General features: G+C 42.5%; 1 protein-coding gene across 2 annotated transcripts in view; it reads left to right on the top strand.

Moving 5' to 3' along the window:
• Positions 1-23,745, top strand: part of TECPR1 (tectonin beta-propeller repeat containing 1) — a 575,261-nt gene that overhangs the window by 240,859 nt on the left and 310,657 nt on the right. For both annotated transcript variants that reach the window (XM_086940729.1, XM_086940728.1), the window contains exons 12-15: positions 1,064-1,219; positions 6,878-7,027; positions 8,674-8,831; positions 18,394-18,521. In XM_086940729.1, the coding sequence (XP_086796855.1) occupies positions 1,064-1,219; positions 6,878-7,027; positions 8,674-8,831; positions 18,394-18,521 (592 nt within the window). The remainder of the gene's footprint in view (positions 1-1,063; positions 1,220-6,877; positions 7,028-8,673; positions 8,832-18,393; positions 18,522-23,745) is intronic.

A 23,745-nucleotide genomic window follows, 5' to 3' on the forward strand; every position in this document is an offset into this window, starting at 1 on the left:
GTTTTCTTTAGAGCACATGCTGGGGTGTTGTGCCCATAAATGCTACCTAGCGTCTGTAAACTAGGGGTTGCAGGGGGGAAAGAGCACTGTTAGGGGTAGAGATGGCAATAGCTTAATGGACTTGAGCATAAACAAAATTAACTTAGTGATCGAACCATTGCAATTCTTCCCTATTCGTCTGACTTCTGTCACTGTTGGTTATCATATCCTAACAGTAAAGTAAGGTGACGGAACTAGAGGACAACAAAACCAAAATATTAACCTCCAGTCTCAGCAGTAAATTCTGATCTTTGACTGTTCTCGGGTGCCATGTTCACCATAACCTTCAAGTACTAAAATATTGAAATCCTTTTCTTATGAATGTCTTCTTTCTGCAAAATCCAGAAGGTGAATCTCTGCACTGCCATGTTCTAGTTGAAAGGAGATGGTTGTGGATTTTTGTTTTGTTGAGAAGTTCTGACTCACCTGATATTTTACAGTGATTCATAGATGTCAAAGAATATGTACTGAGAAAACCAAAAAGGGATGAGTGGTCAAATGTAGTAATGGACTGTGATACAGCCCTGAGTAATTACCAGTTTCTGACGTTAATTCAAGCATTCCGCCCATCGCGTTTTTGTTTTTTCAAGAGGAAGTACTGCATAATAAGAGAACATGATCATGGACTTAATAGAGGAGCAGCGATTGAGGATTGAAGGGAATTGGAGTGATGAGAAGTCCACCAGCACTAGCGCAACTGGTGAAGAAAAAACTTGTGAAATAAATTAAAAGGCGGTGTTTTAGAAACAAACAGGGTCCAATGCTAAGTGATAACAAATTTGAAATATTGAAATCGGACTTGTGTAGATGTGGATGAGGATACGAAGCATGTCTACCATGACTTGCAAACAGTTAAACATAGCTAGAAATCATTCAGACAATTTGCAAGCAGTTAATTGTCTCCCCAATACCCTCTGTTTAGCAAAGTGGGAGTGAAAGTCTGTGTGATTAAATTTAAATCTGCAATTGCTCACTGCATAAACATGGATGAATAGTCCCTTCATTTCCCTGTGCTTTCTTTCAGTCTGTGTGGGTGAAAACAGGATCATTGCAATGGTGGAGAGACTGGAAACCCAACAAGTGGATCGACGTTCGAGTGGCGCTTGAGCAGTTTACAGCAATAGATGGGACGCGGGACAGTATTCTTTTCATTTACTACATGTACTTTGAAGAAAAGAAGGTACATATCACAGACCTAACCAATATCCATGTCAAAGTACAATTTGCCGCAATGTACTACCAGTTAATGTACATTAAAGCATTTCTAACAGCATTTTGATCTAACCTTGTTACCATTTATAAAAACGGTGTGGTTCTAGATGTGCTACAAGAGTACATGTTTTATGATTGCAGTTTCCATAGACATAAAAATGCTTGTGTACATTTATTTCCTATGATCGTGTGCATTTTAACTGGACCCATATGTGCATGTGAGACTTTCTGATGTACTCTTGATTGCAACATTGTTGGCTTGCATATGCCTAAAAATGACTGTATCCATGCGTATGAGAAATATGTGGCATTTTAAAGGACAGGAATGTGTTTGGCCATGCATATCTGGGCTGGTGAAATGTCAAATGTATCATCTTCTGTTCATGCAAGTAGCTCTCCCCCTCTCTATCCTTTTCTCTTGTTTCCCTGACTCCATCTTTCAGTCTCTTACCAATATCTTTGGTGACCACTTTCTTAATAGTATTGACCTACAAACTATTTTCTTGAATTCTGCTCCTGTTTGGTGATTCCTACAGTATTTTCTTTGGGGTTCTGGTCATATGTTGAATACATTGTTTCTAGAAGGTTAGATTTCCTGTGCATTAGAAGTAAACCTATTTGCCCTGCTGCCACCCAAAATACTCAGTTGAATTCTTCAGAATTCTACAGTTTGGGCCATTACTACCATGTCAACTTGTATTGTGCCATGTTTAGAAGCATCTATGGTGGGATCCTTCCTAATTTTAACATAATTTAGAGCAGAGGCTACCACGGACAGAGAATGTGTTAGTCAGCCTTCCAGAAGACCTGAACATAAATAGATGAACTTAAAATACAGCTTTTGAGGAAGGTTCAATTTCTGCGAATTAGTAGTTGATTGACTGCATTTAACATTCAGGAACAGTCTAGTCCTGCCCCGACTCCACAGTGCAGACTATTCCAGATATGTCTGTTGCCCTCCGTTTTACTTCTATTTTTCCTGATCTAAAACTTAAATAATTTAGAACTTGGTACCCAATATTTCGATGATTCCTCTGTGTGGCTATAGCTTCCTGTTTTTTTTTTTTTAATCTTGCTCATGCTCAACCTTTTTTTGCCTTTGCATTTATCCTCTAGAATTTTGTGCCTCAATCCCTGTCCTCTCTGACTTGTTGCAGAGACAGTCAGGTTGGCACCTTTGACCAGAACTTTACCCACTGGCCAGCATGAAGTTCCCACAGGTGATCCCTCGCAGAGCTCTATGGTTACATGAAGTGCAAAGGGTCATGGGCAATACGATCATAAAGACTGTAGTATTACCGCACCTTCTATATTAGGAAGATGGTAAAAGTAGTGCTTCGCGGGAGGGAGATCCAGGGTAAGAACCTGTCTTTGCCACCTCACACCGAGCCTTTACTGCAAAGTGGACATTGGGTTGTAGAAGAGGGAATTCTCTTGCACACACAGCCCATGAGAATAACTGTGACAAGGCTTTGAGAAGTTTGAAGAAGCAGCAGATAAGATGAAGAGGTCAGAGAAGAAAGAGTCCTCAGTCACAAAGGGAAAGCCAAACTCTCACTTGTGTAACGACCCAGGAGATCATAGGCGATGTGAGATGGTATATTCTAAATAAAGCACACCAAAATTAAACTAACGTTTCAATTCTTTTGGCAGACCATGAGCCATTGACTACAGATTTATTAAATGGGGCTTACATTTTACAATTAATGATGTTTGCATTTTTGCTCCCCTTCCTGAAGGAAGCATATTTGTCAATTTGGCAAGACATCTTCTAACTGTTTTAGATTTGTATGATAGCAAGGAAAACACTCTGTGGTGCCTACTTAATTGTGTAGTGATTTTTTTTTTATCTTTTAAAGTTTTTTTTATATAAAAGTAAAGTTTTCACCAATGTATTTTGAGAACATTAGCTAAGAATTATGAACAGGTTAGTGTTATAGATAAAACAAATGTTTTAATGCATTTTAGAACAGTTGATTCCTGCTAGTGTAGGAGCTCTATGTATAGATTGTGTATTAAGTGACCGTGAAAACAAGAAGGTATGAATTATGAGTCAATACACATAAAGTAACAACACAGAATTAAATATGAGTTCCATGACTTGGCAATATACACAGTCACACTGGTATCATGTCACTTGCTTGATTTGCACCAATGCAGAGTGTGAAATTAGCATTACCCCTTGAAGCTCAGGCCATTTAATTGCAAGTCTGCATTTTTTCTCTATTGCTGAAGGTAGCTTGGCAAGCCCCTTACTTTGGTCATTTGGTATCATTTAAGAGATTTAAAGGCCTGCTAGGTTCGACTCAAATAGCAGATGTACCTTTGTGCTGTCCATTGGTATTCTTCTTTCATGGGACACCTGGCTAGAAATCTACCGAAGTACCAGCGCCACACTCTCAGGCATACCTACGTAAATACAACTGTCTTCCCCTATACAATCATATTTCCATCTGCATCCCGGGACAGAAAGTGGTTTCTAGGATAATGTATTCTCCTTTACCAGAAGCTGTTGACTAGGAGATGCTTGTGTCACCTCTCTGTGGCCTTTGACATGGTTAATCCATATTCAGAATGATAAACACCACCAACTGGTTCAAATCATTCCCGTCTGTACACTTTCTGACTGTCTCCGTCAAAGGCGGTATCTCCACCATGTGAGGGTTCCAATTGTTGTTCCTTTATCACCAACATTTTGAATGTATACTTGGTGCCTTTATTCAACATGTTAGAAAAAAGCAACAACCCCAATTGTATTCTGATGACTCACTGCTATACATTACATTTTCACAGGATAGGTCTTTAATACTATCACTTCAACAAATACTCTGCAAAGGTGAGATTGCAATGGAAAATAGCTATCTCCAGCATATCAGTGACTTGATAGACAGGAATATATTTCAGGCAAAAGGGAGATCTAATTTGTTCTCACTTCCACCTCTACAGTTGCTGTGTCACAACCTGCCTCCATGAAGGTCAATAGTCTTGGATTTCTATTAGATGTTAATATGGCCACAGCAAATCACGGAATCTCACCGCGCCTAACTATTTAAAATTAAATCTGGTGTTTCTGTAAAACGCTCTCTTGCCCTGGGCCATCTTCTCACTATATAAATTAAAAATATGAAATTTGATGCACAGATATGAGAGGTTATTAATATCTCTTACCTCCGCCAAGCTTGTTTAAATCTTTTTTTCATGTATTTTCATCTTCTTATAGAACCTTAGGGCTAGGATCATTGGGAAATTTCAGGTTGAATTATCGAAACACTCCTTAGTAAAGACTTGTCTTATTCTAAATACAACGATAATAGCACAAAATGCCGCTAATGACGCAGAATGCTGCAGTTCAGCTCTCAGCTGGCCTCCAAAGAAGAGATCTCTCATGGCAAAACATACTTAGGCTGTCTTTCTACGAAGACCTGCATTTTTTTTTCAAGGGGTGATTTTGTTCAAGTGCATCCATAATCTGGCACCACCTTCGCTGTACAGTACAGTTTCACTGCGTTCACCCAGCCATATTTTTAGGAACCAGTACAAGCTACTGCTTCCCACTCTTTGGTACTAGCTACATTCTGGAGGTGGTGAAGCTTTTTCTTTCTCAAGTTCTCTCTATTCCTTGGCCATTGAAATTGGGCATCTGTCCACCCATACAAAAGGACTGAATTCTTACCTGTTCTGGGAAATGTCGAATATTTCTTTTCAATTATATTTTCTGCATCATTAGGAATGTGCAGAATGTAGTTTTACTCTCGATTACACATGTGGCCACTGATATTGTGCTAATCCTTTTTTAAACAAAATTTCTATGAAATGTAGAAGTGTGTTTTCCAGACCCTTTGTTAACTAGGCATCAATTTAGGCCTGGCAGTCATGTTTTCCAAAACAGATGTTTTCTCCCTACACATTTCACTGTTCGTTATTTCTGCAGCACACAGTTAAGCTGAGGCATGTTAGTTTATATCCACTACCACTGTTCTTGTTCTTGGTGACTCCAATGCCTATCCCCAGCTTAATCTCAAAAGTGTAACTATCTCCAAGGCCCTTCCATTAGCCCATTTTACCCTGTTCTTTCTTAATAGGCTGCTGTTGTTCATGTATCAGCTTTGTTCTACCATCTTCCAGATGGGGTTTGCTTAGAGTGGGTAGCGTCAATATTCATAAGGTGGGATAGTGCTTAGGTGCTAAGGCAATATGACGTCTAAGAAAACTGTTCTGAGTTCTTATTTGCTAATAAGATAATACATTTGCTCACACTATGATCACTCAGCACTTTCTGTACTGTCCTATGGGAAGATTTCCTATATAAACAGTTCAGTTTCAGAGTGAGTCAGAACTTGCCCAAAGATTTTCCTATCATACTCGGGATAGTGTTTGTTTCTTATTGATTTTGCTGTCCTCTTGGGACTTTTTGAATGTGCACTACTCTATAATTATCTATTTGCTGAGATCCTTGTTGGTGTTTATTCTGTACCACATCTTTTGTATTTTGTAATAAAACCCTTAAATTAATTTTGCTGGTCTAGAACTCAGTTATAGAGTGGGTCTTTTACTTAATTGACTGTAGGGATGTACCTTATCTTGAGGACACATTGCCTCATGAAATTGAGGTTTAACACAATCTCTGATTCATCAATCCATGGGCGTTCTTTTGAGGTCAATGTTTCTGGTGCAAAAACGAATTTGCAGGGGACCCAGGCTCCCACAATAATTCAGGCTAAGAAACCTATCAGTACTACTATGGTGGATACAAGTGTAATAATAATTTCGTTCATGTATTCATTGATAAGCAGCTGCCCCAGATATAGCTAGATACAGCATTGAAGAAGGCACGGTTTCTTTCTAGTTGTGAATTTCTTGCACAGCTCTTCAATCTATCTTTCCTCCCCCAGTGGATCTTATTTTCCTTTTCTTTGATTCTAGATAGTGTCTTTCCAGTTTCCCCTCTCTACAGTACCGCTTTCCGATGCTCAGAAATCACCCACATGCAGATAAGCATGGCTCAGGACGTGCAACACCTGACTGGTGGTGCGCACCTTGTGTCTGATGAGGTTCTGAACGTATCTTGGGGTGTGCAGAGCCTGGTTCAAGATCTGCAGAGCCGGACTACTTGTTTGTCTGTTGAACGTGGTTTGAGTGCCTAGAGGTGGCTCAGGGTGCTCAGATGAGGGCTGATGGTGCCTGAAGTGTGGTTAAGTGTGCCTAGGCTGGTGGGACTTATATCACCACTAGGGATACATGGACCACAGTAAAGGATGAGCAGAGCTTCAGGAAGGGTATGTAGAGAGTGATTGGAGTGGGAACAATTTGGCTAATTTTGTAGATGTAGACGAGGATGGCCGGACAGAGGCTAAGCATGCGGGTGATGTTGTGCTCAGTTTATCCTGGAAGCCCTTTGCAATATGTATGTTTGAAGCTGGCTTGTGCCTCAGCTGTATCTTCTTCCAAACTCCTCTGCTTGGTACTTTAATACTCTGACTTGACTCACTCTCTCATTCCTAACTTGTGGTATAATGCCACGGTTGGGAATGAGGCAGAGCCGGGTGATGATGGGTGCACATGTGCCGTAATGTTGTTTAGGGATTTGCGAGGTCTTGTTTGAAATTTTGTCCTTTTGCTTTTGCAGTACCTCCATGTGTTTCTCAACGAAGTAACCATTTTAGTTCAAGTTCAAAACGAAGCAAAGCACTCCTTTGCCATGTACACGCCAGAGAGGACGAAGCAGAGATGGCCAATACGCATTGGAGCTGCCACAGAGCAAGAGATGCACGACTGGGTAATTGCGAATCATTCGATTCAGTAAAATTACATTTATTGCATTTTGATCGATAATTTCTCAGCGCAGCTTAATGCAATTGAAGTGTTACTTGATTTTACACCTTTCTCCCAGTTACAGTACCAGAGGTTCCTGGTAGGTTGGATTTATTGAACACCCGCAATTCAACAGGAGCTAATGTGATCAGCTGTGAAATCAATCTGATAACTAATTGCAACAGATATCGTCTTGGAAATGTCTTTTCTGCCTGCTGTTGTCATTAATTTATCCAGGTGCACCAACAGTGAGTTAATACCTAACATGTACATCACTCGTAGATCCAAATAATGTGGCTCAAGATGAAGTAGGCTCATGTGCCCAGCAATGGTTTCCTGGGAAATACTTGCCCATCTGTTTTGTTACTTTTGTACTATAATTCTGTCTAATTTGTCAGGTAGGACTCCTAGCACTGGACCAAACCTCTGGGCATGCATGGACCAGTTTAGAAGCCCATGCATGTCTGTCCCGAGCCCGCCAGTCACCCCATATGCACACGCTACTTGCCTCTTCGTCTACTACTTTTATTGTGCAACCAGTATTAAATGAGGCTCAATGAATAGCCCACAGGTTCTAAGGTGGAATCTATAGCTTTCTATAGACATCTGCCTGGCGGGGAGACCTGTTGTGGTCACATCTCGACTGTGTTGCATGCTTTGTGTAAATAACTTTCTGGTTGCCAATTGCAAAGCAGATGCTTATTGTGCCCAGTTGTACATATCATGCTGCCACCACTTTCGATTCATCTTTGCACTAAATAATCTGCCCCCAACGACTTGCACTATGATGGTGGTGCAAGACGTTAGAACAACGAAAACATGTTTTGGCGTCGCACCAGTACTCCTAGTCCACATAATCCATCACAGTACAGTGCCAGCCTTCCTCTGCTCAACTCCTGGCCACATTGTTTCATCTTCTCGCTTCATATTAGTCAAGAATAATGGAAAGGCTACCAGAAAATCTTTGTGGCTAAGCAAAGTCCGTTGGAGAGGACTTCCGGTGAGCTTCTAAAGCTATTCAGTTGAGTTGTTAGTTTCTTGTCACTTACACAACTGAATCCTTAACAGGACACTATACATAATAGTCTGTTGACTGTGACTTTTTTGAGCTGGAAAAACGTTTTGGTGAAGGTCTGGCTTTGGGTGTGGTACTGTTTGAAGTGGGAAACAACCTTACATCGCCCTGATTAAACCGCAATGCCATTACAACACGGTTGTTACAACGACCTTGTTGTTAGCATGCAATGTCATTACTACGCAAGTTATTACATCAAAGTATGTGATTGGTTATGGAAAGTAACATTGTCCAATATTTTAGAAATGCTTTGAAATGCTCTTCTGTTTATCACTAGTTAAAGAAAAGATTGTCAACAGCCCACATAGGTCTGTTGCCAGTCAAGACCCTGCAGTCAGAAGTGCAAGACAACTATCACCATCAGAAAGCGAATGAAGCGCAGATTGGTTGTTTGCATTGCCAAGCCTACTGCTTCGGCTCTGAATATTTCTTTACCTCTGTGACTGTGCAGTGTGGGTGTTGCTTTTTTAAAAACTTGTTATTAATGCTCAAAGCTTTCTAGACTTTAAGGCAAGATTGTGTTACTCTGTTGGCAGCTGGCTCTACTGAGTGTGTCCTGTTCTGAAAGTCGAAGAATCCAAGGCCCTCCCTCGCACCAAGCTGTTTGGTCTGTTACCTGCAAAGGAGACATCTTTGTTTGTGAACCAAGTGCCCAATTGGAAGTCCCAGCAAACCCAGAACCGTGTGATCAAATGTAAGTGTTCTGGCAGTAGTATCTCTATAGAAGGTGTCTGCATTGTATGTAATGTGTTAAAGAAACCATTCAGTAATATGTACCACAATCTGGATTCATATTAATGCCTGATTAAATACAAATATGTATCGTGCAATTTTATATATATGTATATTTTATTTAGATTCTTGAGTGTTTTTTTGCATGGGAAGGATCTAAAGGGGATCCTTTGGAGACATCTACTGAGTGCTATTTAATATCCTACCTACAAAGTACGCTATGGGGTATATTAACTACATTTTAAAGAATTACTTAAAGATATACATTACCTTTAAACTAATCTTGCAGAATTCGAATAACTACAAAACTGCTTGAAGCTTCTGACCCCCAACCCTCAGACCCTCTCAGTTAACCTTCAAATCCCGCAGAGACCATGCGTCAGCTTTCACCTCACTCAGATGGCCTTCAGAGACCCTTAACCCACATTTATAGAGCTGGCCATTGCATCCTTTCAGTCTGCTTTTTTTATGACCTCAACTACTTCAGGATGACCCTCTGACTCCCCAGTTGGTACTCATGTTACCTCAGCAAACTCTCAACCCCCTTGCACAGGCTCACATACTCCCTCAGCCATCAACCGTCCCTTGGCGGGCACTCACCTGCACTTACCTGGCGGGCACATAACCTCAGATCTCATGATATTTCATCAGACAGTCCATGGACTATACCCGGTTGCAAGGTATTTTTTCATGCCTGCAATATCTCACTGAGGGCCATATGTATGAACACATTTTCCCATAGAGACAGAATAGGTGAAACTCTTTGATACATCTGGCCCATAGTTCCCAATTGCATTGTTTTCCCACCTGGTTACTTACTCTTTTCATGTAACGTTTGCCTGCAAGCGGCACGGAGCGGAAACAATTAGGTTCATTAGTGTTGTGAACCTATTAATGCAAGTGTGATTGCAAAAGACACCACCCCCTCCCTGACCAGCCTACAGGTATCCCCTAAAGTCTAGGGTTTTCTACGAGAATCATTTGAAAATACCCCAGGTAGGACTCTCTTGGGTGATTATATTGTTCAGGGATGCACTTGCATTACCAGGAAGAATAAAACTATGTCTTTATAGGGATCCTTGAGCCCTGACGAATGCCCCAGACCAGATAGGCTAATTATTGAGGGCAGAAACATGTTGGTGATTGGCAGAGGGGTTTGTAACATTTCTCTCTACCAACCCGCTGTGCTAATTGTTTTTGGTCATTCCCAAAGTCCTAACGAATAAAGGTAACAATAGAGGAACTTTGAGGTATTTTTAGATTTTCTGGATCCTTCCCTGTCCAGTAAGCTTTATGTAAGAACTCCCTCCTACCGCCCAGTCTTCATGGAGGTCAAGTCCGCCTTGGTATACCATCTTACTGGGGTGGGGAGAGGATGCCAATGATGAAGCATGACACTATTATGTGTGTGAGACATCCTCTTCCACTAAGGATGCCCTTCCCATTTTAATCTGACCCCCTCTGAATTTAGTGACTTCGTATGACCCCGTTGGCAACTCAGGCCGTGGTTGTCTCCATCTGTGATTTTCCCTGTGAGCACCCTTCTTATATGTGATGTATAAATGTCTTTTGGGAACTCTAACTGTTCATCTGCTACAAGATTTTTTCTGCTTGGACCATCTTCTGCTAGTATCTTGTGTGATTTTGTGTGAAAAGTATGCCAGTGCTTACAATTTTGATGCAAATGACCGACAGAGTGTATGTCTGGTAATTGTGCACAATGCCTGAGGTTTAATGTTTTCAGCAGAATGTTTTCCACTAACTTGTGTTAAATGTCAGAGTGTGATTTTCTGGCAATTAGTGAGAAACATGATACGATAGGAAAGAGAAAGATCTGAGAGTCAGTCGATACTGCACGTGAACAAGGAACTGTGGTGACAAGTTGTATGGGGAAGGAATGTGGACAGCCCTAGAATGGACGGAGCAGAGAGTAGAGCTGTGGGTGAGGCTAGACCATGGACTTTAGGAAAGAACTTATGGGAAGCAGAGGAATAGTGTGGATGTGATAATGGATAGTCAAGAATGAGGAAAGAGAGAAGTAGGAGGAGGGATTAACAGAGAGTGGAGGGTGGAGTGAGCATAAGGAACGGCGTAAGAGGCCAATGAGTCTAACAAAGAAGAGGTTCGATGAGAATGAATGATTAAAAGAGTCACGGAGATCGAAACTCAGTCTGTGAATCGCTGTTTTTGAAATGTAGTGGAGCGGGCTTCCAAAAAGCAGTACTGACTGATTTGTGTTGTTTTTTGATTTATATGTAACAATATTGTCTTTGGTCATGCATTTATATTTTAATTTTGACACTTTTGTATTTGGTAGCTCCTAAACATTTGGATTGGCAACTGAGATTTTTGGCTAAGGCGCCATTGTCTACTTTGGCAAAGCATTACCCTGGAATTTTTTTTGTGTCCATGCAAATTGTAAAAAACAAGTTGTCTTGGTGTCCAGCTCCTTGCAGTTTTCCAAAGATGCCCATCTGCTGCATCAATGATGCCGATTACTCAAAGTGAGGGCAGGAGCTGCCCTGTCCTACAACTAAAAAACAAGTGGGTGGTAGAGTTTTTTCTGCTTATTACCTGGAAAGGGGGGAGAGTTCACAAGCTCAGCTGCAACTGATACTACATGGACACTGTGAACTGCGTAGTTTGGCCTAACCACTAAAGGTGCAAGTCTGTGTCTTTTATTTATCATGGTAGGTGCTCACCATTGAGAGTCATCTGCGGTTACATCTACGGATCTTCTCTCTGTTGGTTTAATTGCAAGACCTCAATGTATGCTGGACATGTGGCGGATAGACAATGAGAAACTTGTTACTGGACACTCGTACTACCTCCCACTTAATTGCTACCACATACTCACTTTGATAACTTTTCTACTGGACGGTGGGTGGTTTTAGCATCCCACAACCCAGCTACTGTTATGGGTCCAGCACCAAGTTGTCCCCATGAGTGGAACCGCTTCGGAGGGGCATTTGCACAGCCTGACGCCGCCGTGAGGGAAACGGCTCCAGGCAAACTCACCTGCGGACTACCGCTCCCAGCAGCCCCGGAGAGGGCGTGACACTTCTCCCCGCGCCCGGAGGCGCCACAAAAGCACCGAGCGCCGAGCGCTCCTGGGGGGCATTTGCACAGCCTGACGCCGCCGTGAGGGAAACGGCTCCAGGCAAACTCACCTGCGGACTACCGCTCCCAGCAGCCCCGGAGAGGGCGTGACACTTCTCCCCGCGCCCGGAGGCGCCACAAAAGCACCGAGCGCCGAGCGCTCCTGGGGGGCATTTGCACAGCCTGACGCCGCCGTGAGGGAAACGGCTCCAGGCAAACTCACCTGCGGACTACCGCTCCCAGCAGCCCCGGAGAGGGCGTGACACTTCTCCCCGCGCCCGGAGGCGCCACAAAAGCACCGAGCGCCGAGCGCTCCTGGGGGGCATTTGCACAGCCTGACGCCGCCGTGAGGGAAACGGCTCCAGGCAAACTCAACTGCGGACTACCGCTCCCAGCAGCCCCGGAGAGGGCGTGACACTTCTCCCCGCGCCCGGAGGCGCCACAAAAGCACCGAGCGCCGAGCGCTCCTGGGGGGCATTTGCACAGCCTGACGCCGCCGTGAGGGAAACGGCTCCAGGCAAACTCACCTGCGGACTACCGCTCCCAGCAGCCCCGGAGAGGGCGTGACACTTCTCCCCGCGCCCGGAGGCGCCACAAAAGCACCGAGCGCCGAGCGCTCCTGGGGGGCATTTGCACAGCCTGACGCCGCCGTGAGGGAAACGGCTCCAGGCAAACTCACCTGCGGACTACCGCTCCCAGCAGCCCCGGAGAGGGCGTGACACTTCTCCCCGCGCCCGGAGGCGCCACAAAAGCACCGAGAGCCTCCCGCCCCGCGGGACGCGCGCGGGCGGCGCCGGGCTGAGCCCGGGCAGAGGGCGGGCCGTCTGTGGCCGTCAGGGGACGGGACGGGCATCCCCCCTTCGATTTGCACACCGGACAATGGGTACGCGCAAACTACAAACTTCTGTTAATGGGGGTACAACCAAGGCTAAAATTGCGCGGAAAACCCCTGCATCTTCTAACATTATGTCGTTCCTGACCACAGCTGTCGGTAAGCTGAACCAGGAAATAGCAGACAAAGAGCGCGAACTTGGCTTGGATCCCATATCATCGGATAGTCAAACTTTGCCTAATTTGTCTAGACACCCAACCACTTTGGACCCGGTAATTGTGATTGAAAAAGCACCCATTACTAGGTTACCAGACGCAGACATAGACAATATACTGGTACAAGAAGGTGCGGAGGGAAAAGTGACTGATTGCCAAATTGTACACTCTTCACATGACTGCACCCAGGAACCTGAGCCTGAACCCCAGAGTAGCAAGCGCACTAACAAACAAAGGACACATGGTGCACAGCGACGTAAGCAACAAAACACCCCATTGAGTGCCCTAGAATCATCTATCAAGGACATGGTGGAGAAGGTCCTGGTTGACAAACTTGAAGGGGTACTTATACAAATCTCCACAGATATTATTGATACTTTAAGGGATTGTGTTTCCGATATTTTAAAAAAATGTGACAGGATTAATAAATTTGTAACTTCTTTCGAGAAAGATCATCGGTGCCCACCACCCAACATTACCCCACAATCCCCTACCAACCCACAGAGGCAATCCCAATCCCCTATGGAGCAGGGAAATATCGTACTAGCCAACCCTCAGTTTCCACCTGCACCATTACAAGGGTTAATTGGTCACGGAATGGGGCAAGGGGACAGCAAAATTAGCACAAAGCTGCACTCCGCACCCAAACCCTGCCCTCCACAGACACTGCCCCTGACCTCTACCCAAGAGGGGCTTAACACAGCAGGGTCTAGAAGACCTCGTTCGAGGCCACCAGTTCACCTTCCACCAGAAGCTACACCTTTTGTCGCAATCTTGGTGAACATTCCAGTCTTAAAACCTGGGGAAACTGAGTCAAATGACTCAGTACTGGACAATATAAAAACATGGTGCAATGCTAACTGTACTGGCCCTAACAATATCTCTGAATACATCCAAACAGGCAGACGTGTGGATTGGGTGGGATATACAAAGAAGAAATTCTCTGGGGATTGCCTAATTGTTAACTTTAACCGACCCCATGAGGCATCCCGCCTATTTTGGGATGCAACTGAGATTAGAGAGGATAGAATAAGAGCAGTACCCTTAGGTTTCTTCTACCCCCCACCTGTACTCCCAAAAAAGCTCCCTGAAAGGGCAAGTCGTATTGTTCCCCCAACCAAAACTCACCGTATTAGCTCTTGGGCAACACAAACAACTGGTATGTTACCTTAACCCCATGTAAACCAGGGTTGTGAATTAAGTAATGGTTTGGAGCTATCAAATATGTTTTCAGCACTATCAAATTTGGAGGAAATTGATTGACTAGTTCCTGTTGATTGTGTTACTGACCCATCGTCTACAACTAATGATAGCAATGCAAGGGGTTCTATAGTTAACATAATGAGTTGGAATATTGCAGGACTCCGCTCTAAAAGGGAAGATATAAACTGGTTGAATATATTGAAAAAGTATGATGTGATAGCGTTGCAGGAGACATGGGATACGGATTGTGATTTTTGGATAGATGGGTATACATCCTACTTTCTTGCTGCACAACCATCAAATTCTGGTCGAAACAAAGGAGGTTTACAATTTTTAATGTCAGTTAAAATGAATGGAACTGCGAAAGTAATAAACACTCGATCCCAAAATTTTCTAGCCTTGGAAGTCACATTGACTAATCAATCTAAATGCGTTTACATTAACTTCTATAACGCTACCCAAGGCACTGGTGATATCGAAAACCTCAATTCCCTGAATAATTTTCTGTGTAATTTTAAAGAGAGTCAAACCGCGCCGACATATTTTATTTTGTTAGGAGATTTTAATGTACATCTATGTCAACAAAACTGTCATTTCATAGATAATGTGAATGTAGACATGTTCCAACTCCCACATTTTGAACATTCTGTTAAAGGGTCGACCCTAGAAGATCTGCTTCTTGAAAACGAACTTTACGAACCAGAGTTTTTTGATAGTAAAGAAAGGGTCTCAACCTACAGAGCCAGGGATTGCAACAGTATTATTGATTATATATTTATCTCACCAGTTATGTTGCAGAATGTTACTTTTTACAATGCTATACATACCACACATAGTGATCACAACCCGGTTGTGTTGAATATGGAGGATAATATTTTATCAATGTTTAATAAAAACCCAGAAGTAGATATCGCTGTTGATATCACCGTAAAGGACCAAGGGAGACGGGTGAAATGGAGCAAAGTTATACCTGAAGAGTTCTTTTACTCCCTTAACGAGAAAGTGGGCAGCGATATTAATGTTTGTAGAGAGCCATTGAGATTCAAAGGGAATATCATTGGGTCCTTTGAAGCCATCTGTCGTCAGGTGGCAGATGACTTAAAATGTAAACCCACAAATAGAGAGAGAAAGGCTGAGGGGTGGTTCAATAATGCATGCTCCAAATCACATCGAGCGCTTTATAAAGCACTGAAAAAGGTACCCCGTGATAGAGTGGAGGTGGCGAGGCTTAGAAAACAATACAATCAGGATATCCTAGCTAGGAAAAAGGAAATCAAGAAACAGGCGTGGGATAATCTGTATGAAAAAGCTACCCTGAGGGACAGCGCAAAGTTCTGGACCATTGTTAATACACCTTTGTTCAATGGGAAAGAAAATGCGCCACTGGAGCTAAATATTCCTGAGAAGGAATGGCTGGACCATTTCCAAAAAATCTATGGCAGCAACATCGACTTTGGACCCTCTAATCTAACACCGATCGACACTCAAGCCCCCCTTCTAAGTTTTACTATTAAAGAGGTACAGAGTGCTATCGAGGGCATGTCATCACAGAAGGCCCCCGGGCCAGATGGCGTACCCGCTGATATGTACAAAACAAACTCAGCAATGTGGTCAGTTGTCCTTACAAATGTCTTTAATGTAGTTGGTATAGACAAAATAAGACCTCCAACTACCTGGTCACAGGCTGTCATCATCCCCATATTCAAGAAGGGTCAAAGGGGGGACCCTAGATGCTACAGACCCATATCCCTGCTAGATTCCTCATTTAAAATCTTGGGTAAAATAATACTAGAGAGAATCTCAGCCTGGACTACCGATAAAAACATCTTGTGTGATGCACAGTATGGGTTTAGATCTGCCAGAGGTACAGAAGATCAATGCCTCAATTTGCACCTTATACTGAGCAAATACACTGTAGCTTCAAGGGGAATGATGTACTTGGCCTTTATGGACTTGTCCACAGCTTTTGATCTAGTTAATAGGTCAAAGCTGTGGACAATACTCCTAGAAATGGGACTGGATCGGGCACTTGTGGATTTTTTAGCGCGACTCCACAGTGATTTAAAGGCAACCATCCGTATGACCCAAGAAGGGAACTGCACCTCTTTTTTTAAATCGGGAAGGGGAGTGCGCCAAGGGTGCATCTTGGCGCCTATGCTCTTCTCCCTTTATATTAACTCCCTTGGTGAGTCACTAAAAACTGCCTCTGCAGATGTGCCCTGCATGGGTGGTGCCGTGACGCCGGTACTTTTATATGCCGACGACACGGTGCTGATGTCAAGGACCCCGAGGGGTCTTCAACATCTACTTAACACCTTTGGGGCTTTTATGCAAGACCTGGATTTAGTGATTAACGCAGGAAAGTCGCATGTCATGGCTGTGGGTAATTCTAAAAGTAATACCAGAACCCTGACCTGTAATGGTGCCGCACTCAGTAAGGTTAAAACCTTCACATATCTAGGAGTGGTGTTCGACGCGAAAGGGACATGGGCACCACAAATCCAGAACAAGACCGCAGCAGTAAAAAGATCTTCTGCTGCTATATTGGGGTTCGCCAAACGTCTTGGCGGCAAACCACCAGAGGCTATATTATCCATATACAAAGCCAAAACCATAGCAATAGCAAGATATGGAGCCTCTATTTGGGGATATAAGAACACAACCCAAATCCAAAGGGCAGAGAACATATTTCTGCGAACTGTTCTGGGCTTACCAAAATCCACACCTGCTCACTCAGTTCATATGGAATTAGGGATGGGTTACATTGAAGATATGTTGTCCTTGCACCACTAAGGGCATGGATTAAAACTTGGCTTAATCCCAATTTAACATTGAACCATACGATTATTAAAGACTGTATGGGGCGGGATCGTGTGGCTGAGATTGAGTGGCTTTCATATATTAAGAAAATAGCACAATATTTGGGCCGCCCTGATTTATATACCAACCCTGAAGGCCTACAAAAAGAGGACATTAGTTGGGCAAAACTGGAATATATAAAGAAAAGAGAAGCCGATAGAGAAACTCGCGAGATTATGAAGCCAACCGTGAGGTCACATTTTTTGACAATAACATCTTTAGCTATCGAACCATACTTGGCGGTAGTAAACAAACCTTTCCACCGCTGGCTCCTCACTAAATTTCGCTTTGATCAGTCTCACTTCCTGCTGGGTGAATACAGTAAATGGTGTAAACCACATGAGAACGCCCCCTGTAAGTGTGACGATTTCTCAGACCAGGATTCTCTTCATTTCCTCTTTTTTTGTCCTTTTTTTAGAATTGCAAGAGAGAAATATATTAAGCCCATATTAAATGATCATAAGTTTACCCAAGTGAAACCGGCCTTTCTGTTTTTACAATTAATGGAAACACCCCTAATCATGTATGGGGTAGCAAATTTTCTCACTATGTCCATCAGGTCTCGTCGAAATAGAGTGAAGTTACTGATTAACTGTCCTAGCCTTTGTTAAAAACTGTACGCCCAGTCGGGGTAGCACTGTAAATGATTGTATTATAGGTTTGTAAATATTATTGTAAATAGATCATCGAACATACTCCATATCACAAACCGTATAAATGAAATGAAATTCTGTAGTAAACCACAGACAGTGCAGTATGAGGACCAACATTTTAATTTTTCTATAACTTTTGTAAATATGAAATTTGTAAATATGAAATTTGGATTTGTATATAATGTGTCTTGTTTTTAAGTTATATATAAAAAAAAATTATATACTCCAATAATCAACTATGAATGTATAGCATACTTTTGTGATTTTAATTTAATCGAATAAAGTGTTTTTGACTCTGACACTCTGACTCGCTTCGGATTCTTTCAAAGTACATGTTGTCTCAAGTGTGATTGGTTACACCAGTGAAGAAAACCCTATAAATATAACTTTTAAATCTCAGTGGGTGCTACATCTGAGAGACTTTAAAATGGTCAGATGAGGGTGTGCTCTAAGGGCGCAAGGATAACTGAGGGGCGACTTTGTCTTTTATTATTCTGTGGGTGATAAAATCAAAGCCACTGTGTTGGGTAAAAGTGCCATATTTGGTTCCCGCACCTAACGACAATTCAATTTGTGACATGTACTTTAGAAATAGGCATTGTTGTTCGTGTTATCTTTGAAAGACATTTCTTGACAAAAACATTTCGATTTCTCAATTTTCAGGTTCTGGCGTCAGGTCGGGGGACACCTACGAGTTGTAGAATGTGGTAGCCAGGGAGTTGTGTGGGGTATCGGATATGACCACACCCCTTGGGTTTATACTGGTGGCTATGGAGGAGGTTTCCTCCAAGGTAAGTGTAACTCAGGATTGCATTTTGTTGATGAAAGCAAGTATTGTATGTTTTATCTGAGATGTGTAGTTTATGGCTTTGCATCTTCTCCATGATTTTATCGCATCAGTGAAATTTGCAAATATTAATGAGTGGTGGTTTTGGATGGGGCTGTGTTCTGATTTTGCTGTTAAATTTGCTAAGACACATTTATGATGATACATTAGATCAATGACTCTGTGTTCAGGTTTGGATGACCAGGCACACTGGTGAATGTATCTAATTTACATGAATAGTATTTTGAGTATGTCTACAGACTACTTTCATTATTGGCACTACCGTCAATGTTTGATAAGAAACTTGCTTGTCCTGTCTACATGACCTTTTGGTCAAACCAATGGGCATCTATTCATCAAAAAATGCCAGGAGTAATGGAAGTGACAGCCACACTATTTCATCTGCACTCTCATGACATCACAGGCAGTGACCGCTCATGACCTTTGACGTTGGTGACATTCCAGGCAATGACATCCTTGAATGTTCAAGACCTATAATAAATGAATGTATAGCAATAACACAAACGATACTAAAGCAGATAAAATATTGTTGTGACAAATGAAGTAGCGAGGTTCAGTGTAGCGTATGGAGGGGCTTTTCATGAGAGGAGGGTCACTGTACAGTAGGTGCAGTACGAAATTATCCTGGAGAACGGCTTGGTTTCTTTGAAAATAAAAAATAAAATGAGCAATGCATCTTTTCGAACACAAATACAGGTGTTGCTGCTTCAGTCTTGGTTGGTACTGAAAGGGAAGATTAGGCCCTCATTTGCTGATTATACAGTCTCTGTTTCCCTAATTTCAGCATACTTTCAATGCACCTGCTCACAGTGGAGGCTCCTCCGCTAAGGCAGAGGAGCGTAGCCTCACTGCTTTTTTGCAGTGATACACAGAGAAAATAAAATGATAATAACTGTGTTATTATCATTTTATTTTCTCCTACTTCCGTCCACAGCTTTGAGGTAGGGGGCGGGGGCAAGAGAGGAATGGTAGTACCGTCCTAAAGTGCGCAATGACTGCTTGTCTTGCACACTTCGCATGCTCTCCATGCAGGCTGCATTACAGCCTAAGTGGAGAACATGCTGAGGCCTTCACTCAACGTCTGAGCACCGAAACACAGCATTCAGACCAATCACAACACTGCTAAGGCAGCGTTGTGATTGGCTGACTGGCACCTTGAGTGTGCTTCCTGCGGCCGAGCGAGGGAAGGACTACTGAGGAGAGACGCAGCGAGAAGGTATGTATTTTTCTTCATAGCCGCTTCCCCATGTCCTTCCGCGTCATCTTGACAGAACGCACACATGGCTGGCTCACTGTACAAACCTACAGTAAAGCGACTCCTCAAGCATACCTCCTTTCTAACTTCTCCAAAACCACCAAAGAGAAGTTTCTGAAACTCCGGCTGGGCTTATTACCATTTGCATACCATCTGCCCCCATGGTTACGCCCTCGGAAGCCAGCAATTTGCCGTCTCTGCGGGGAAGGAGAGGAGGACATAGTCCACATCATAACCATATGCCGGGAACTGATGCAAGAGCACCGGTCACTACTTAGACCTATCTTTAACAAGAAACAAATACGGTTGTGTAGACAAGTGGTGCTTGCAAGCTTCTCTGGTGAAGATATTCAACTAAGCTGCTGCCTGGTAAAAGTTTTAACTGCTGCTGATCTCCTACTGAAACAGATACCGCTAGGTCAACAGAGAAGTTGCACTGGACCCGGGATGGGGCCGGCCTGTTAACCCATTGCATAATAACTGTAACAGCGCTTTGCACACCAAGCATTAAGCATTTTTGCATACCCAAGCCTTAAGGGAAAGCATCAACAGGCTAACTCGGACATTTTCGTACTAAGCAATTAATGTTGATGCGGCACTACGCACTTTAAACTTGCACCTATTCATCTGCCATAGTTCTGTAGCCAAGACTCTGACCAGGGGGGTAATTCCATCTCATGAACTGCTGCTAATCTCCGCAAACAAAAATGAAGAAACAGGACTATGGGTCACCAAGGCCAGGGGAGTGGATCTCTTCTGTAATTTTAATGTGTGTTCTTAACTGTGGCTATCAGCCTTTTAAATTGGTGTTTTACTGTTTACAGGAGACGGGGAACTTTTGTAAATGTTTTAATTAACTGTACAATAAACACATTACTTACTTACTAATTCTGATTCAGGAACTTGCATCACTGTTCTAAATTTGTTGAAGATGAGACGTGAGGTGAAGGTTCATCAAAGGTTACTGGTTTATGTCATGCCTTGTATTCCCTAATTGGCCTTCTGGGACAAAAGCCACAAATGCCTTTCATGGCATCGTGTACTAGGATGGAGATACCTAAGCTGTCACCATCAGGTTATAAGTGTCTGATGTGTTCTGATGATGTTGTCATTATGCCAATTAGTGATTTTCAAACAGGAGAAATGGCACCTCGTTGTGATCACATAATGTTGGCAAGTATGCTTTAAAGGCGAGCAGTCCTGCAGGCAAAATTATGTTGGTTTTCTTTCCACAAACTAAAGATCACACAGTTATTTCCAGCAGATATACTTTGTTTGGCAGGGGTCGCAGGGACTCTGGTAGTGGTAGCAAAGGGTATTCGCAGCCGGGACCCCTAGACAAGGCTGGGCTGGCTGAACCGGCTATCGGGCGTTTCCCCGGGAGACCAGAAGGGCGGGGTGGGTGGCAGTTTTGTAGCATTGCAGCTGTTTTGAAAGCACCTCCTGCAGAGTTCCTTGTATACTCATTTCAGGTAGCGCAGATCTCCGTACATCTAAGTATACATTTCATTTGTAAATGTGGTAGGGACAAGGGGAGTGGCTGAAAAATAGGATATACTTATTTGTAAATGGAAGTGGGCTTAGGGAAATTTAAGCAGGATTTAGGAAGGCACATGCTAATACAAACATTCGACAACAGAAGATCAAGAACAGCTCAATCCACAAATTATCCTTCAAAAGTTACTACAGCCATAAAGGTGGCAATGTACTCTGAGTAATTCACTCTCAAAGAAAATATTGGAGGCAAGTAAATACAATGAGACCACAACATTATTTCTGCATTTATATTATGTATACTGTGAGAAAAGTGGTTTAATATTGGTGTGTTTTTGTGACCTCACCCTGTAATAAACTCACAAATCCATCTTGCGTCCAACCAGGCTCAGTTGTAAAACAATAGCTCATCCCTGGGTATCTGTGGCTTCGAGCAGTCAGACTTTAATGAAGGAACAAGTGCAAAGCATTTAGAAGTACTGAAACATTTGAATAAGAAAGAAAGACACCACAAAAGAAACCCAACACCAAGTTATAAAGATAGATCTTAATTTTATGGATTTTTAGACATCAAAACAAACAAAATCCACTGGAGGGTTCCGGAGATATAAAAATTATTAAGCAAATTGAAAATCACTGCTTTTTTTCCGTCAAATCACAAGCAAGCACCGGCAGCTACTGGAATTGAAGGTTAAGTAAATATAATTGTTACATTTTAAAAGTTAGGTATGAAATGAATGAATGTAAATGAATTTGTAAGGGACAACTGCTTCCTCATTTGAAGCGTCCTGGGACTGCGCCAGGAGTGGAAGTAGAAACACAAAACTACACTTCTTGGAACAGACAGGTCTTCAGCTGGGCCTTAAACGCTCGCTCATTATGGACCGAATGTATGATGGTAGAGCATTCCTTATCAAATGTAAACACTTTCTGCTGGTAGATTGCAAGAGGACAGCTGTGGCAAGTTTGACACAAAGGTCAGTGTAATGCATTCTGGGGATTTCCCCCCATTACAGCGAGGTCACAGAATGCTCACGCAAGTCATCTGATGAAAAGTTAACAGAGCGTGTTTTTAATGCTCTGTCTTATTATTGATTTTTCAGGTATGATGACCAATACATAGTCAAATTCTACAAATAGATCACAACAGGATATTCATATAGACAGAGCAAAAAAAAGAAAACAAAGAGAAGCAAGTTAAACACCTCCTTCATCAAGGAGCGATAGCATGATAACTTAAAGGTCAAATGATCATAGCAACAAGATAGGCAAAGATAATCATGCTCATAAATACAATACACAAGCGGCACAAAATGTCATTAGTTAAAGTGCATTAGTGCAATAGACCCAGGAAAGAGTGTCCTAAACAACCTGTAAGACAAGAATCAATAGTAAAGTACGATAGCATAATACATTAAAGATCTGGTAATCATAGCAGCAGAATAGATAAAAAAAATCTTGATGTTAATACAGATAAAAGATGTCTTAAAATGTCATTGATTAAGGTGCATGGATGCAATATACTCCATATAGAGTGACCTTAGCAACCTATAAGACAAGAATCAATACATAGTCATTTTAACAGATTACAGAGCCGTTTATTTGATGGCTAATTAAAGCTTCCAATCCATTCAGATATTGGAGACCAAATTAGATGACGCTGTCTCTTTGCCTCTGGCCCTTACACTCACGTAGACCCCTCTCCCTGTTGTACATATCCAAGAAGCGTCATCTCCACTCAGAGAAAGTAAGAGATTGAGGGTTAATCCTTCCTGAACCGATGCACGTGCGGGCCATGACCACAAAAACCAAATACCCTTCACCTTTAGAGTGCCCATGATCCTCACTTACCCCTAACAATATTACTTAAGCGGTAACTCTAATCTGTTTCTTAAGGATCATGCCAATAAAGGTCCCAATCTCCTGCAGCTAACTAGATAGATAGGCACATGTACTAAGCATATGGATAATTTTTGCTTGCTCAGTTCCACATTTATGGCATTTTGGATTGACCCTCTTAACCCATTTACAAAGCTTATTAGGCGTATAATACACGTCAGAGACTGTTTTTTAATGCTGTTTTTCAGTCCCGCTGTCAAAAGAGTCTTCCTGCACATCTCCAAAGAGCACTGAAGTGATTGCCCCACCACCCCCAATCTTGCTTCCCATTTGTGATTCTGGGATTCTACATCTTCTGGAAGGCCCTGAACCAGCGATACAAATGTGAGCATTTGATATTCTTATATCCTATTACAGTACATTTCACAATCCCAAGTTATAGTCAGCGCCACTGGAATTATGCAATTTAATGGCTGTGAATTTTTCAACAAAAATATGGATTTAACGCATTTCCAACATAATCTATAATCTGCAGATTTAAAATAAATGTTTCTAGCACAAACAATCATAAATTACAAAC

This window comes from Lissotriton vulgaris, chromosome 10 (genome assembly GCF_964263255.1).
Source record: "Lissotriton vulgaris chromosome 10, aLisVul1.2, whole genome shotgun sequence".
In the NCBI taxonomy this organism is placed as follows: Eukaryota; Metazoa; Chordata; class Amphibia; order Caudata; family Salamandridae; genus Lissotriton; species Lissotriton vulgaris.